Below are 15064 nucleotides of genomic sequence, written 5' to 3' on the forward strand. Positions count from 1 at the left end.
GCCCTAACTACAGCACACCACCCTGGCAGCGAGATATCTGCCACCTTCACTGAGCTACACCCTGCAGCTTCAGACACAACACCTCCACCCCAAGAATCAAGTGGCCCAATATTAATCATTCTCTTGTGATATTTATTTTATTTAATAAATATCTCCCTTCAATTCCGGATCGCAGGATTCTCCCGTCCTCGTGTTCATGAATCAAATCCCACAGCGGCAGAAACAGGCCCAAAGTTGGGGAATAATTACAATTTATTTGGATTTGCACTGGTTAAATTATTGCATTTTCCCAGAGGGCTGAAAGACTTCCCAGTCTACAGCCTGCAGAGAAGCCAGTGGGCTGCACTGGTGCAAAGTAAATGCATGCTAAAATGCTAACATGCTCACAGGGAGGATGCTATCAGCCGATGTTTTCTAAATGTTTCCACTGTAATATTAGGAGCCGATCAATAACAAATCGAAAATAACAGCAACGATAATGCGAGTGCAGCAGTGAATCCTGCTAGCTGTGTTCATGATGTGTCATTTTCTGCTAAGGTCATAGGTCACACAGGAATGAAATCTTTCTGTGATTGTTTTGAAAGCTAAGGTTGGTAATCCAGGAAAAGCTAGTCAGAGGCGGGGCTCGGATTCAAAAACCGGGCCTCTCGTCAAAGCCACGCCCCCAAAACACATGAACGCACACCGACTGACAACTGAAGCCGACTTTTACGTGACCTTCTCGCTAACTCCTGGCTATCGTCTCTGCTTCATCAGTGTGCGTCTCCCCGACCTCTCAAGTCTCCGGTTGTGCGCAGTGAGATTAGGGGGCAGGCAGGTCAATGAGTGACAGAAAGGTACACTAGCCAATCACTTAATTCAGTCTGGATTAAATGATCATGTTTATCACAGACACAGACACAGACTTTTTCCTGACTTTATTCATTGGTGGTTTTCAGGAAGTGAAGAGGTTTTCAACAAATAAGATAAATGTTTTTCCAAAAGCAACTTACCAAACCTACCTTTAATTTGAGTGCAAAATTTTTTCCACTCGTTGCACCTCACGCTTTGTTGTTCTATTTTGCTGAGTACCAATGGGCCTTACTTTTACTTAAGTATTGTAACATGATCATATTTGCTAATCAGCAATAAACATAAAATACAACTGGGCTTGATGCTAATTCTAATGGCACCTTCTACATTGGTGCGATATACAACAATCCATCCAATAGTTGTAAGACATTTCAGTCTGGACTCAAGTGTTGAACCGAACTATTGTGGCAAAGAAATCCCCTTTGTGCCTTAATATAAAAAAAATAAAGAGTTATACATTTTGATTTGGTTTGACAACACTACATGTGGATGTCCTGGTTCAGTTCCCTGATTGAGTAAAACACATCGGACAGAGCGGTTCAAAGCACCAATAAGACGCCTCGCAGAATGCTCATTAATCCCCAGTGGGTCATGAGTTTCCAAGTCGTGAAATGCCTCGCAGCCGTCTCCTCTGCCTCTCCCACCGAGGCGGTATGGCGGGATTAAGGGTTGGGGGGTGTTTGGTGTCTTCTGGCAAAAAAGCGATTGTAGGGTCACAGCATGGGCCTGCGCGTCTCAATATCAGGTCTCAAAGGGGATCAGGGGAGCTGTGTGCACTAACTGAGTAAACGGGGAGAGAGCATGAAGAAGATGGTTATGAGATCAGGGTTGCCTAGTTTTTAGCTGAGGGTAAAACTTTCACGACAACTAATTCACTCAAATTCAGTCATTTAGGATCACAGCCACTCAAAAACGATTTAGTAGCGACGGCCTGCTGATTCCTCACAGAGCTCCTGCCTCTCTCTTGGCTGATGACTGTATTATGTCCTGTTATGTCTGCTTGTGAATGGTGATGTGCCGCTGCAGTCTGCTCCGACAAGGCCGTCTCCTTCTTCTATTTGTCGCACATCGTCCTTTTTACTCAATGAGTGAATGTGTGCGGCCGCTGTCGGCTCACATGGCCCCCTAAGGCTGTGTCGGGCTGGGGGGGGGAGGGGCCCTATTCGTTCAGCCCCACCGCCCCTACCACCACCACCACCACCACCACCACAATGCTCGGCAGCCCAATAACGGAGCGGAATTTGGCTCCGAGAGACGTCAAGCAAACACATTGCAAATGACACTTTTATTTACTTGGCTTCGCGTCCCCTCCCCCGACGGCCTGCATTCACTGGGAGCCGCGGGGCCGCGTCCAGGGGCCCCATGGCAACAGCAAGCCTTGTCAACGCGGGGGACAACTTTCTCATGATGTCATCACAGCGCAGAGAGTTTGGCGGCTCTGTGCAAAACTGATGAAGCCTCTCTTTGAGTTATCAGAGTCCCGGCTGAACTGATATTTTCTCATAAACACATATTTGTATATGTGGGAACCCCAAACTTTTGACAGTTAATTCCTTTTTTGTTTTTGGAAGGATCAGGTTTATGTCATTGAAATGATAAAAGTCACGTTTGAACTGATTTCAAGCACAAAAGCTTGTCTCGCTACTGCAGCCCTTTCACTTCTTTCTTTACCCTGTGTCATTAATCTGCTGTTGCTTCTTGTCTAATTGTGACAATCCAGTCTGCTTGTGCTCCTTTGCTCTCAGGCCTGTCACAGTCACAGTCAGGGAGGCAGATCTGCAGTTTGAACAGACCCATGTGGGCCACCGGCTTTGACTTGTAGGCGGACCCCTCCCTAGCAACGAGGCCCATCCCCCCCCTCTGACCTCTGACCTGGGCTGTGGCCCCTGGATGACAGGAGAAGAAAAAAAAAAAGGCGGTTTCAGTCTAAATTCAGCCGTCAGACCCTGGAGGAGACAGGGGCGGGCCCTCCCGGCTTTTAGAGGAAACTCACATCTCTTGGCATTGTGGGAGCGACAAAGATCATCAGCCAATGGCGAGACAAGTGCAGAGCCTGATGGATTGTTGCATCTGAACGTGTGACGTTTGAAGAGTGTCCAAATTAGGACCATAATAGGTTGTGTGATGGATAGGTAGGAAGCGAACACTTAGATTTTCACACAGGAGCGGATGTGAGCTGTTTGCGTTCGGGACAGAGAATGATTGATCGATTCTTGTGGGACGAGGATTCAGCAACAACAAAAAAAAAGGGGAACAGATGGAAATTACTTAGTTTTTACAAAGTTTTCAACTGGAGGGCTGCATGCTTGAAAACAATTTAATACCACGACTCAGCAAACTCCACGATCCCAATCATATATTTACAAATGACAAACATCGCATTGCCTCTTTCGTGACATATAAATTGGAAGCATACGACAGTGGTTGTTATCTTCCATTATGTGCAAAACTGAGTCGTAATCACACAAGACAGCACATGCACCAAAACCACATGTATTCAGACTTTAACACAAATTCATGCTTTTGCACCAGTATAGCCATGTGGTGCACTTTTCCTGACCCGTGTTACAAAACAAGCTTTGGATTTCTTATTTAAATCATAAAAAAAACACAAATAAAATATATATAAAAAAAAAAACATCAATAAAAGCTGCAAAACCTTTTGAGCATTCTTCTTTAACAATGTGTGCGCATGTCAATATTTGTTTTAATCTAACCCAGCGACAGAGCTGCTTCAGAGGAATTCAGGGCCTGTCACACACTTTCTCACGCATAGCACAGCTCAACACACGTCAAACAGACTAAACAGCGTTTTGAAATGAAACCAGTTTGAGCTCCTCTCGATGCAACCATCAAAGAAAGGCACTCTGTTGAATTACAGATTGAGGGTAACAGCACAGACTGAAGCAGAGGGATTTTCATTAAAATCATTACTGCTTGTTAAACCAGTGCGCTGAGTTCTGAGCTGGGGCAACAGTTATCAAGTGGACATGTGTTGGCAACAGCTGAACGGTCAGCTGGGAAATGGCTGAGTCCAGGGAAAGTGGAGCTGCAGGGGCTCACACACTCGTATGCGTGTGTGTGTGTGTGTGTGTTTGTAGCTGTTCCACATAGTGGCTTTGCACAGGTGACAGCCGCAGTGACCCTCAATCAGAGTTCACGACCCTGTTATGTTGTATGCCTGCTATTCTAAAGGTCAAAGGTCAACAGGATTGATTTATCCGAAGCAGCGATGCTAAAAGAAAGTCAAGCAGTAACTGGATCTGGCTTTTAGGCCTGTGAATATAAACCACTTGCAATTATAACACAGAGACTGAGGTACGGTGGCCCTGAAGTGCAAATCAGATCAACAAATGGGAAAACAAAACAACAAACTAAAAAGACACAACGGCAAATAAGAAAATACAATGACATTAATTTCTAACAGAAAATGAAAACACCTGCTGTCTATTTTTGATTCTCCTGGTCCCCTTCGTGTTTTCTAATTTGTGTTTTTCAGAGTCACCGTACAAAGGACATTTTCTGATGCATTAGAACTGAAGGAATATCTGTTTGTAATTTCAGCCTTTTGAGTACGCTCATGTTGCACCACAGTCCCGTCGAGTTCACTCCATCGCAGAGTGAAGAGACAAGTGTTGGTTTTCATGACATAATGTGCAGAGTTTTGGGGGATTATCACTGCTCAGCTGTGGAATGCTTAATATGTCTGAGTGGGGAAATCATAGAGGGAGCGGCGATGAGGACACAGCAGCTTCACACTCTGCCGACAGGGACATTTTTCTTTTTAGTTTTTTTTCAAAGTGAAGCTGCAGAAAGACAGAACCTTCTCTCACTCACCTCCACCTCTTATGCTATGATTACAGCAGACATTTGAGTTATTTTTCTATTAATTACGCAAATTACCAGTTCGATGAATGGTCTTGAGCTTGAGCCGATAGAGCATTTTTTACTTCAAGAAATAAATATGAAAATGAGGTCTCACTCATTTCGTTTGACTTTTGACTGGCATAAACATTTTCTTCAAGCATTTGGCATATGGACATTTTAAATTTTGACTTTTTTAAGTCTGGGGTTGCTCTCATAATCTGTTTACGTCGTCTAATCTATCACAATGAGCATTTGCATCTCTTTGTTGTCATTCTTGATTATTGTATCACAACAATTAAGTAAATTTGACAAAAATGAGGAAACAACTTATTGAAATTTAGAGGGAAAATATTGCACTTTGTATTAACTTGTATTTGGAAGCTGCAGCTTTTGACGATTTTTAAGTTTAGGATTAAAATGGTAACTTTATAAAATATGATAAATGATTGGTTTAATTACGCAACAACAACTAGTAAGCTTCACCCTGAAAGAGTTCATTTAAATGCTGCTCATAACAAGGACTGTTCTTCATAACGTTTGTTATTTCTTTTAATACTAGATTTACTTATACTTTGAAGAAATACTCGCAGGACTACATGAGCACTATGAGTGGTATTTTTAAACTTAAGTAAAGCATCTGAATACCTAATGCCCTCAAATTGCACAACGCTTAAAGTGTTGAAATGTCAATGCATGGGAATGTAGACTTGATACAGCTTTTGAAAAAAAAAAAACCCAGCAAGTTGTCTTCATGACAAACAAAAAAACTGATTTTAAAATGACAATGAGTGATTACCTCAGACAGATGCTGCCCCCTGTGGGACAAAAGTACGTTGACGTATCACTGTTTAGGTTTTCTACTGCATTAACCCACAAACCAAAAGCAATAATAGCAGCAGTGAGAGCACAGAGAAAATACTTCATGTTTAACGTCTCGCTCCCATCTCAAAGAGGCCGCTTGCATTTCCAGCTGCTGTGAAATGTACATTTATGCTGCAGGGATAACACAAGCCTGGACATGACTGACACTTCTCAGTTAAAGCGGTGGTGCTCTGATCATTGGTTCTGCAGACTTGCTGTCAATGCACTGATGGAACACCTCAGCCTAGTGTGACTATCCGTTAGAAGGAAGGCAACGATTCCTACCTGCAGCCATGAGTCAATATGCGAAGATAAGATGCAGTAAACTGTTAATATGGTATCTGTCTCAAAGATAACAGTGACCTCATGAGGGAGGGAAACCCTACTCTGCTTTCTGTTGAGAGGGACTTGGCCGAGCGTGCACTTAAAAACTCATCAGCGTGTCCACCAGGGTTAGTCTTTCATTTACTGTTGGGGGATGTCTCTTGCCAAATTTAGAAAGAAAACACAGTCGGTCAGATCAAGTTGAGTTCACGACGCCTGGTAAGATATCCAATAATAAAATAACAGCTGTTTGCCCGTGAGAGAGCCGTGAGGTTGTTTTCAAAGGGCCTGTGAACGCTCACGACCTTTGACTCATGTTAGTGATCACAAACTTCCAGGAAAGACTTATTAAGAAGACACCAAACAAATATGTCATGTTTCATTTTACACGTTCATACAGCTCGTACAGAGGAACATGTCACATCTCACCTGACTCTTTAATCTATATTTAGGCTGTGTTTTATTATTCATTCTGTTTCCTGTTTCATTTTGTTAAAATGGCCCCAGTGGTCCAGTCAATGTGACGGTGGAGCCATGCGTGACCCAGGATCAGCGGTAGCTGTGGACACTTCATCATGTTGGACTGGATGGTCTGGCGTGACTCAGATGTTTGGCCCTGCAGTGGCAGCTGGACTGGTTGCTGCCGAGGTCTCTTGATATCTGACCGGTAGAGGACGTCTGTATAGTCGCCACGCCAGGATCCAGAGGTTCACCCTGATGGCTATATAGAAGATCATATTAGAATAGTCTTTAATATAGTCCACCCATTCATGGAGGAAAGTGTCACACACCGCAAGGCCACTCACTGACGTCCCATTTACAAAAGTCTGCCACTGTCTGGTCCCCCAGACTCATGAGGCCACGGGCTGCATCAGGCTGAAGGCCCCTATGCCAAACACCTTTCATAGCTCTGCAGTAAAAGCCTGGAATGAAGACCAGGGTCAGCTTCTCCCAGAGGCGAGCTCAACCCATCAGGTGGTGAGTGATGAACATGAGTCTGGTCTCCTGAGTGGGAAAGGTGTGTGGCTGCAGGGCAAACCGGATGGAGCAGTCTGTGAAGATAAGGTCGAGGTGACAGTTGTAATGAGGGTCTCATGGTTTTGGAGCACGCTCTCCATCATCTCAAAGTGGTTCTGCGATGAGGGCGTGTGTGTTGGGTCCATATTATCCAGATTGTAGTGTAACGCGTGTGTGAAGGAATCATATGCAGCACAGTGAATGTATTTGAGGTTGTGTCTCTTGTACTCGTGTCCTTGTTTTCTTGAACCCAGGACATTCTATTCCATCCAGGACATTTCATCAACAGCTTTGTTAGCACGACCCCAGGCACAGTCAGTCACCTCCCCAGCCTCTCCCCATACACAGATGTTTGAGTTTTGTAGGATATTCAATGTTAATCATTGAACAGTGAAGACAAGTGTGCATCAAAGATTAACAAGCAGCCAGATCCAGCTGGATCAGGTAGGCTGACATACTGTCTTCTACTCAGCTGTATTCAGGCTGAATATTGACTGTGCCATAGCCACTTCAAAACAATGTCAGCATTGATCTCTTCCTCGGTGCTGAGGTGCTGCGCTCAGCAAGCGTTCAGCACGCGCAGCAGAACCCTGGACTCATGCAGCAGGAGTTTGCTCCTGTGGTGAGTTAATGCTCGTGTTAAAATGGAGTCACTGCTATATTTATAACAGATGTTTGGGTTTGTGAGATGGTCTGTTAACATATTGTTTTACCTAGACAGTCTCAGTCTTCGTGTTTGATTGGGGAAAGAAATTTTAACAAATATGTATTTCCTTATCCACAAATGTGTTACGGTTTGGTAAAGGAGATGGACCCAGGATGCAGAGGTTACAAACAAAAAGGTATTTAATATAATAAAAGGCTTTAAACAAGACAAAAACAAAACAGGTACGTTCTGGCGACAAAGCGCACAGAGAACAAGGAAGCTGGTCGAGACAGCAGAAACAGACAACAACGAGTAAGAACCGACAAAGGGCTTGGGGAACACAGAGGCTTAAAGAGGGAAGGCAGGAGCAATTAACCACAGGTGAAACACATGAGGACTGGGAAGACTATCACCGAAAGGAAGTGAAGATAGAAACCACACACAAGGGACAGATACTACAAAATAAAACAGGAAACAGAAAATACACTGATGAGACTGAAAATTAACAAACTAAAATGACAGGACGTCACAAAATGTGTACAATTTGTGCACAACCTGAATACACATTATTTAACATACATGTTTTTAATTCTCACTCCACGTGTATCCATTTTTACTTTCTGAAATCTTCAAGTGCAGACACATATTCCTACAAAGTATATTAGATAGATAACTGTAAGATTCTTTATTTGACAAATTCTTTAAGATGTGTGATTGTCTAATTTGAACACCTCCATTTCCGTGTGAAGTTTTTTCATGATCTCCAGCTCCCATTAGAGTCTGGGAGCACTGTCATGTAGAGGACAAGTTACCAGTGGGACATCTCTTCAAAAACTTTGTGAAGCTCTAATCGATGCCTGTGCTTTCCTTTAAACGAATGTTGCTCTCAGTGCCAGGTTGCTCCACGTGGACACTCCTCCTCGTACTCCCTCTCTGACCAGCAGCTATGTCCATGGCGCCTCCTCCTTCTCTCTGCTGTCCCACACTGTGAGCCAGAGCCTGGACGCCACGGCTCAGCGCTGGCCTGACCGTGAAGCTGTGGTTTTCCTGCAGGACGGCGTCCGGAAAACCTTTGCACAGTTTCAGCAGGATGTGCGTCTCCCATTTTTTGCATTTTATGAGCCATCATAACCATCAGCCTTAAACACAATAAAACTAACAATAATACCATACCTCTTCTATTTTAATGTTCATCACTCTTTAAAAAACAGTGAGAGTTAATCATTGCACTCACTTTATGAGATGATACTAGTTTGACCTTTTGACCTGCAGGTTGACAAGGCGGCTGCAGGCCTCCTCGCTCTGGGCCTGAAGCGAGGCGACCGACTGGGAGTCTGGGGACCCAACACATATGAATGGATCCTTTTCCAGTTCGCGTCAGCCAAGGCTGGAATCATAATGGTCAGATAGGGAGCCTTTATATGTACTTTCACAGCATTGTACAGCTGTGTGGTTATAGTCATTGTCATTCACTCGGTGAGAGGATAAACTGAGCCCCTGTCCTGTGTTGTTGTCCTTGCAGGTGTCACTGAACCCAGCCTATCAGGTGAAGGAAGTGGAGTTTACTCTAAAGAAGGTGAAGGCTTGTGACACATCTGACATCTGACAACTGACAATTGACTAGTTTCATTCAAAGACGATAGAGGAGGAATATAAAAGTAACAGAATGAATATGTTGAGTCCAGGTCCAGTGTAAGGCGGTGGTCTGCCCTACTCACTTTAAAACCCAGAAGTTCTGTGAGATGCTGAGGGAGATCTGCCCAGAGACTGACCTGACATCAGCCGGTTTAATCAAAAGCTCCAGGTATGAAACATATCTGCCTTAATGTATTAACATCAGTTTTGCTGGATGTAGTATAAAGATCCTGTCTTGGCTCTCCCAGGTTGCCAGACTTGCGAATGGTGATTTTGACCGACAGCCGACAGCCGGGGATGCTCCACGTAGACGATGTGATTCAAGCGGGAGAGAGTCGGCACCACAGAGAGCTGACGGAGCTACAGAGCAAGCTGTCCTTTGATGACCCCATCAACATCCAGTTCACCTCGGTAACCTGCATCAATGCACCACATGCAATACATTACCTGGACTGACACTATGATGCAACTTTCACCGGCCCAGCCCTTTGTTAGAAACATTATTTGTAGCATCTCATCTTTAGCTATTTGTGGCGTTGATCCCACATGATGCTAGGAAGATTCCTTCTTCGTGTTGACAAGATCACATGTGACCTGACATCAGCCGGTTTAATCAAAAGCTCCAGGTATGAAACATATCTGCCTTAATGTGTTAACATCAGTTCTTCTGGATGTAGTATAAAGATCCTGTCTGGGCTCTCCCAGGTTGCCAGACTTGCGAAAAAACAGGTCTACCTGCTACAGCCATCCGACCTTTACAGCTCATCCAGAATGCAGCAGCTCGACTGGTTTTTAACCAACCGAAATTCACTCACACTACTCCGCTCCTCCACTCCCTTCACTGGTTACCAGTGGCCGCTCACATCCGGTTCAAAACACTAGTACTTGCGTACCATGCTGTGAATGGATCAGGTCTAGTCTACATCCAGGACATGGTCAAACGCTACACCCCAACTCGTTCACTCCGCTCTGCTTCGGCTAATCGGCTCGTTGCTCCCTCACTGCAAGCTAAACACTTATCAAAATCACGATTGTTTGCTGTCCTGGCTCCTAAATGGTGGAATGAGCTCCCCATCGACATCCGGACATCTGAAAGTATACACATCTTCCACCGAAAACTAAAAACACACCTCTTCCGACTTTACCTTGAATGAATAAAAAAACACAAAAAAACCCCACTAACAACTCTTTGAAACTAACACTTTTAGTAGCACTTAAATGGCACTTACTCATAGCACTTTGTAGTTTTGTTTTATTTTGAAGAAATTGTACTTTCTTGATTCTTGTTGTTCTGGGTCTGTACCCTCGGGGTTGATGCACTTATTGTAAGTCGCTTTGGATAAAAGCATCAGCTAAATGAAATGTAATGTAATGTAATGTAATGACATTTTCTGCAGCTTCACATTCATGCTGACCCTCTCCCAATGCCCCACATCCTAAAGGTGTTGGACTTGATTCAGTTGTGATGAATGTGGCCCAGAGCATAGTCGAGAGTATCTGATAACCATGATTTTAACTGAGTCACGTTTTTGTTCCAGGGCACTACCGGAAGTCCAAAGGGAGCTGTTCTTTCCCATCACAATATTGTAAACAATGCCTACTTCATAGGTCTGCGAATGGGGTACGCATCAAGAGTAAGTCCTTCTTTGTATCTCGTTTGAAAATGCGTGAAATCAGTGAAATGTGAGTAATCCAGTTTTCCGTACTTTAATCAGCCTGGGGTACGAATCTGTGTGCCTGTGCCCTTGTACCACTGCTTCGGCTCTGTGCTCGGAGGGATGTGCATGGCAGTGCACGGTGTCACGCTTGTCTTCCCTGGGTCCGCCTACACCGCCCAGGCCAATTTAGAGGCCATTCAAAGTGAAAGGTACTTCATGAAGTTCACTATCACAGTTCAATTCAAAATGTATAACGTGCACATTCACTGCCTGCACCTGTTTATTGTTTCTCAAGGTGCAATTACATCTATGGCACTCCCACAATGTTCATCGACTTGCTCAGCCAACCAGATTTGCGCAAGTATGACTTGTCATCGCTTGAAGCTGGTGAGAAGTTTCAAGGTTAAAACTGCGTCATGTTGAATTTGGTGCGATGTTCCTCTGAGGCGTCCTTGTCCGTGTGTTGTGCTCCAGGGTTCTTGGGAGGTTCTCCGTGCCCCCCGGAGATTGTGAGAAAAGTGAAAAAAGACATGAACATGAAAAATATGATTGTGAGCATTTGAATATATTATCAAATAAATCAAACCGTTACTTCTCAATCGTTAAAAAACATGCATCTGTCGTGTTTTTGCCAGTTGGGCTACGGAACCACTGAGAACAGCCCAGTCACATTTATGAGTTTTCCACAAGACAGCGATGAGCTGCAGGAAAATACATCCGGCTGTATCATGCACCACACTGAGGTAAGCCCCCTCTCTTTTTCTGCAACCTTTATCACCACACATCTCCATGATGACTTACAATGGGACTGTAACTATACAGGCAAAGGTGGTGGATCCCAACACAGGGGAGGTCGTCCCTCTGGGGGCATCAGGAGAGATAATGATCCGAGGCAGCTGTGTCATGCAGGGCTACTGGGACGACCCTGAAAAAACCAGAGAGGCTATCTCCCAAGATCGCTGGTTCAGGACCGGGTGAGATGAATGTTGACTGAAAACTTTACTCAACTCAACAAAAGAAAATGCATTCATGTATAGACACATGAAAAGTTATTAGCACACTTGTATGTTATTCCCCCCGCAGTGACACAGCTAGCCTGACAAGTCTGGGATACTGCCGAATTGAGGGACGTATTAAAGACATGATCATCCGTGGAGGGGAGAACATCTACCCTGCTGAGATAGAGCAGCTACTCTATACACATCCAAAAGTGCAGGAAGTGCAGGTGAGAGTCACGACCAGTGGAGGGCAGCAAAGTATCTGTGAACAGTTTGCATCAATCCACAGAGAAATCACATTAATCGGCTGTGGTGGGAAATTCAACATGTGTTTCTGTGTTTCTGAGGTGGTTGGAGTGAAAGATGAGAGGCTGGGGGAGCAGGTGTGCGCCTGCATCAGGCTGAAGGAAGGTCAGACCTGCAGCACAGAGGAGATTAGAGTGTTCTGCAAAGGACAGGTGATACATAACACTCAACATGTGTCTGAACACAGTTGAACACTACGTGGTCTGATGTGTGTTTTCTGTTCTTTCTAGATTTCTCACTTCAAAATCCCACATTATGTGATCTTTGTGGACAGCTACCCCCTGACTGTCTCTGGGAAGGTAACTTCTGCTCTACTAAGTAACATGTTTCAACCATGATCTGGATATAAAGATGGACGACATGACAGCTCCTCAAAAGTGAAGCCAAAGCCTCTTCAGTGCCCCATAGTGGCTGGCTGCGGTATAGGCCATAAACCCCAACCATTCCATGTTAATTGAAAGTAAATGGAACAAAATAAAAAGTCAAAGTACTTAGTTGAAGCTATAAACCTGGCATGTGATTGACAGCTGCGACTGAAGCGCGATTGGTCGTGTGCGTGGTCCTTGCTACTCAACAGACTATGAAAGATATACTCACCGTTCATATCTGGGATATTTTGATTTCATCACTAAACAGTGGGAGGATATGTAGGCTTGTGGTCCACCATTATATACAGTCTTTGGTCTAAACCATCAATACGATCGAATAATTAAAACTAAACTGAGATGGCTGCTACTTTGTGTTTTTTCTAGATCAAGAAGAACATATTAAAGCAGGATATGGAGAAGAAACTGGACCTTTAATTTGTGGACTGATGGACACTGAAGGAGCCTGCTGAGAAAGACAGAAGTCTGGCAATGGAGAATCATTCATGTTTGACCACTCCAAGTGATTTACAGTGCAGTTTTTTGCCATTCACTCATTCACACACATGCAAACAGTGCGTCTATGGGCAGCACTGTTTCTATGGAATCGAACTGCCAACCTTCTTACACTTGTACTCTTTAAATGTAATTACTAAAGAAAATTTCGATTTTGATAGTTGTTCTTTATCTTTGATCATGATATCACTCTTTGACAAACAATGGGAATTAATCATTGTGCTCAGTTAATATTTGAGATGATTACATAATAGTTGACCTTTTGACCATCAGGTTTACAAGGGGGCTGCAGTCACCTTGCTCTGAAGCAACCAAATAGGAGTTTAGGGACCCAACACATATTTATATTATATTGAATTTTCCAGTTCGCTTCAGCCAAGGCTGGAATAATAGATTATACAATTGGCCTTACACCAGCAGACATGATCAAACTCTCCACGTATGACTGATTTCTGCCATACCTTCTTCAAAATTGGAAAAATACTGTATAAGTGAATTTTTTCTGTAAGTGATATAAGATGGTGTCTTGTTTCTGCCAGACTCGCTCACGGTGATTGTGACTGACACCAGAAAGTCAAGGATGTTCCACATAGATGAGACCGAGCTGAAGGATCTAGAACAAGTTGTCCTTGGAGCTAAACAATGTTATCCACTGGACAGAAAAGAAAGCTGTGGCTTATTAACGTGGTTAACTGTAGTTGGTCACTGGCCAGTGAGGATCAGTGGACGTTAAACATTACATGGCGAACAGAAACAACCAGACAGGCAGGTAGAACCAGCTCATCTCTTTTCAGGGCCCTGTGTCTTTTCATCAGATAAAAGATAAAATACACAAAATGTGTTGAAGTGAAGTGATGACAAATGATTAATACAATTTAAACATTTAAAAATTAGGCCTGCGTGTGAAACTATTTCAAAGAAAATCGAGACTTACAAAATTAATATCTCATTACTACTGTGTGAATAATTAGTCAAACTATCCAATGAGGAAAAACTTGAATTCAAACAACAAAATAACTGACTGTCATTGAGAAACGAGCTGTTTCCACAGACTCATTTAGCTTCACAATCACACTTCAGGACCTCGGAGTCTCACTCTGACAATATCAGGACGTTCTCATGCAGAATTTCAAAGTAAAAGGGAATTATGCTATTTTCTCTGTTTTGGTTATGGCAACAGAGAAGGAGCTTATTTTTTGTGTCTTGTCAATGGGCCATGGACAGATAAGAAAAAGAAAAAAATACATTTTAACGTTTAGTGTGTCATGTTTTGTCAAAGTGTTTTGTATTTGTCTGTGATGAATCTTAAATAGGTTGTCAGGGTGGCCCTCTGCCTCCCTCTATTGGTAGCATTTGATTCTGACCTGCTTACACTTAATGGTACATATTGATTGCTGTGTATTGAGTTGTATCATGTGCAGTGCAATTATTTGCTGTGCTTGCAGTCTAGTGTTCGACCCGTTGATTGTGCAATATTTGAACCCGATTGCCTTGTTGTGTGTTTTAGCGGGTTGGGGTAGGAGCCTGTACTTTTCAAAAGTTCAACCCTTGAGTTTCCTGATTTGTGGTGTTTGTAGTTTTCATGAATTTGTATTGCACAAAATTTTTTTTTCTATTTAATTCCCCCTCCTGGTGATTATTCTCTTTCCTCTGATACCAGACCAGGTTTAAAGGGCCGTGGCAGTATTATAAAACATTAAATAAACAACAACCTTAACAAACAGAAACGCTTCAATGGTTGTAAGTGTGGCTGAGACATTAATAAAACGATCATATGTCATTATTGATACAGTCATAACCATACATCCCACAGCAATGCATGGAAACTCATGGTCGCAGAGTTTGAAGGAATCTGAGTTTGAATCCAGTAAATCTGACGTTTTGATTGTCTAATAACATTTTCAGATTTATTGGCATTTTTCCACCTGTACAGACATGACGATAAAGTTGATTAAAACTTATAGATTTAAGGTGAAGGCAGATGTATAGAAAGTTTACGTAGCAGACATGTGTATTTCC

At 43.3% G+C, this 15064-nt stretch overlaps 1 protein-coding gene across 1 annotated transcript; it reads left to right on the forward strand.

Moving 5' to 3' along the window:
* Nucleotides 1–7366: 7366 nt before the first annotated feature.
* Nucleotides 7367–14929, forward strand: LOC128458301 (medium-chain acyl-CoA ligase ACSF2, mitochondrial). Its single transcript, XM_053443082.1, has 16 exons — nucleotides 7367–7543; nucleotides 8458–8659; nucleotides 8840–8968; nucleotides 9090–9143; nucleotides 9253–9371; nucleotides 9451–9613; nucleotides 10741–10836; nucleotides 10918–11069; nucleotides 11156–11247; nucleotides 11335–11411; nucleotides 11496–11603; nucleotides 11683–11834; nucleotides 11944–12085; nucleotides 12206–12316; nucleotides 12395–12463; nucleotides 12917–14929. Exons 1-16 carry the CDS (start codon nucleotides 7440–7442, stop codon nucleotides 12965–12967), a joined length of 1821 nt encoding a protein of 606 aa, XP_053299057.1. The 5' UTR covers nucleotides 7367–7439; the 3' UTR covers nucleotides 12968–14929.
* The last annotated feature ends 135 nt before the right edge of the window (nucleotides 14930–15064 follow it).

This window comes from Pleuronectes platessa, chromosome 16, assembly GCF_947347685.1.
Source record: "Pleuronectes platessa chromosome 16, fPlePla1.1, whole genome shotgun sequence".
NCBI lineage: Eukaryota > Metazoa > Chordata > Actinopteri > Pleuronectiformes > Pleuronectidae > Pleuronectes > Pleuronectes platessa.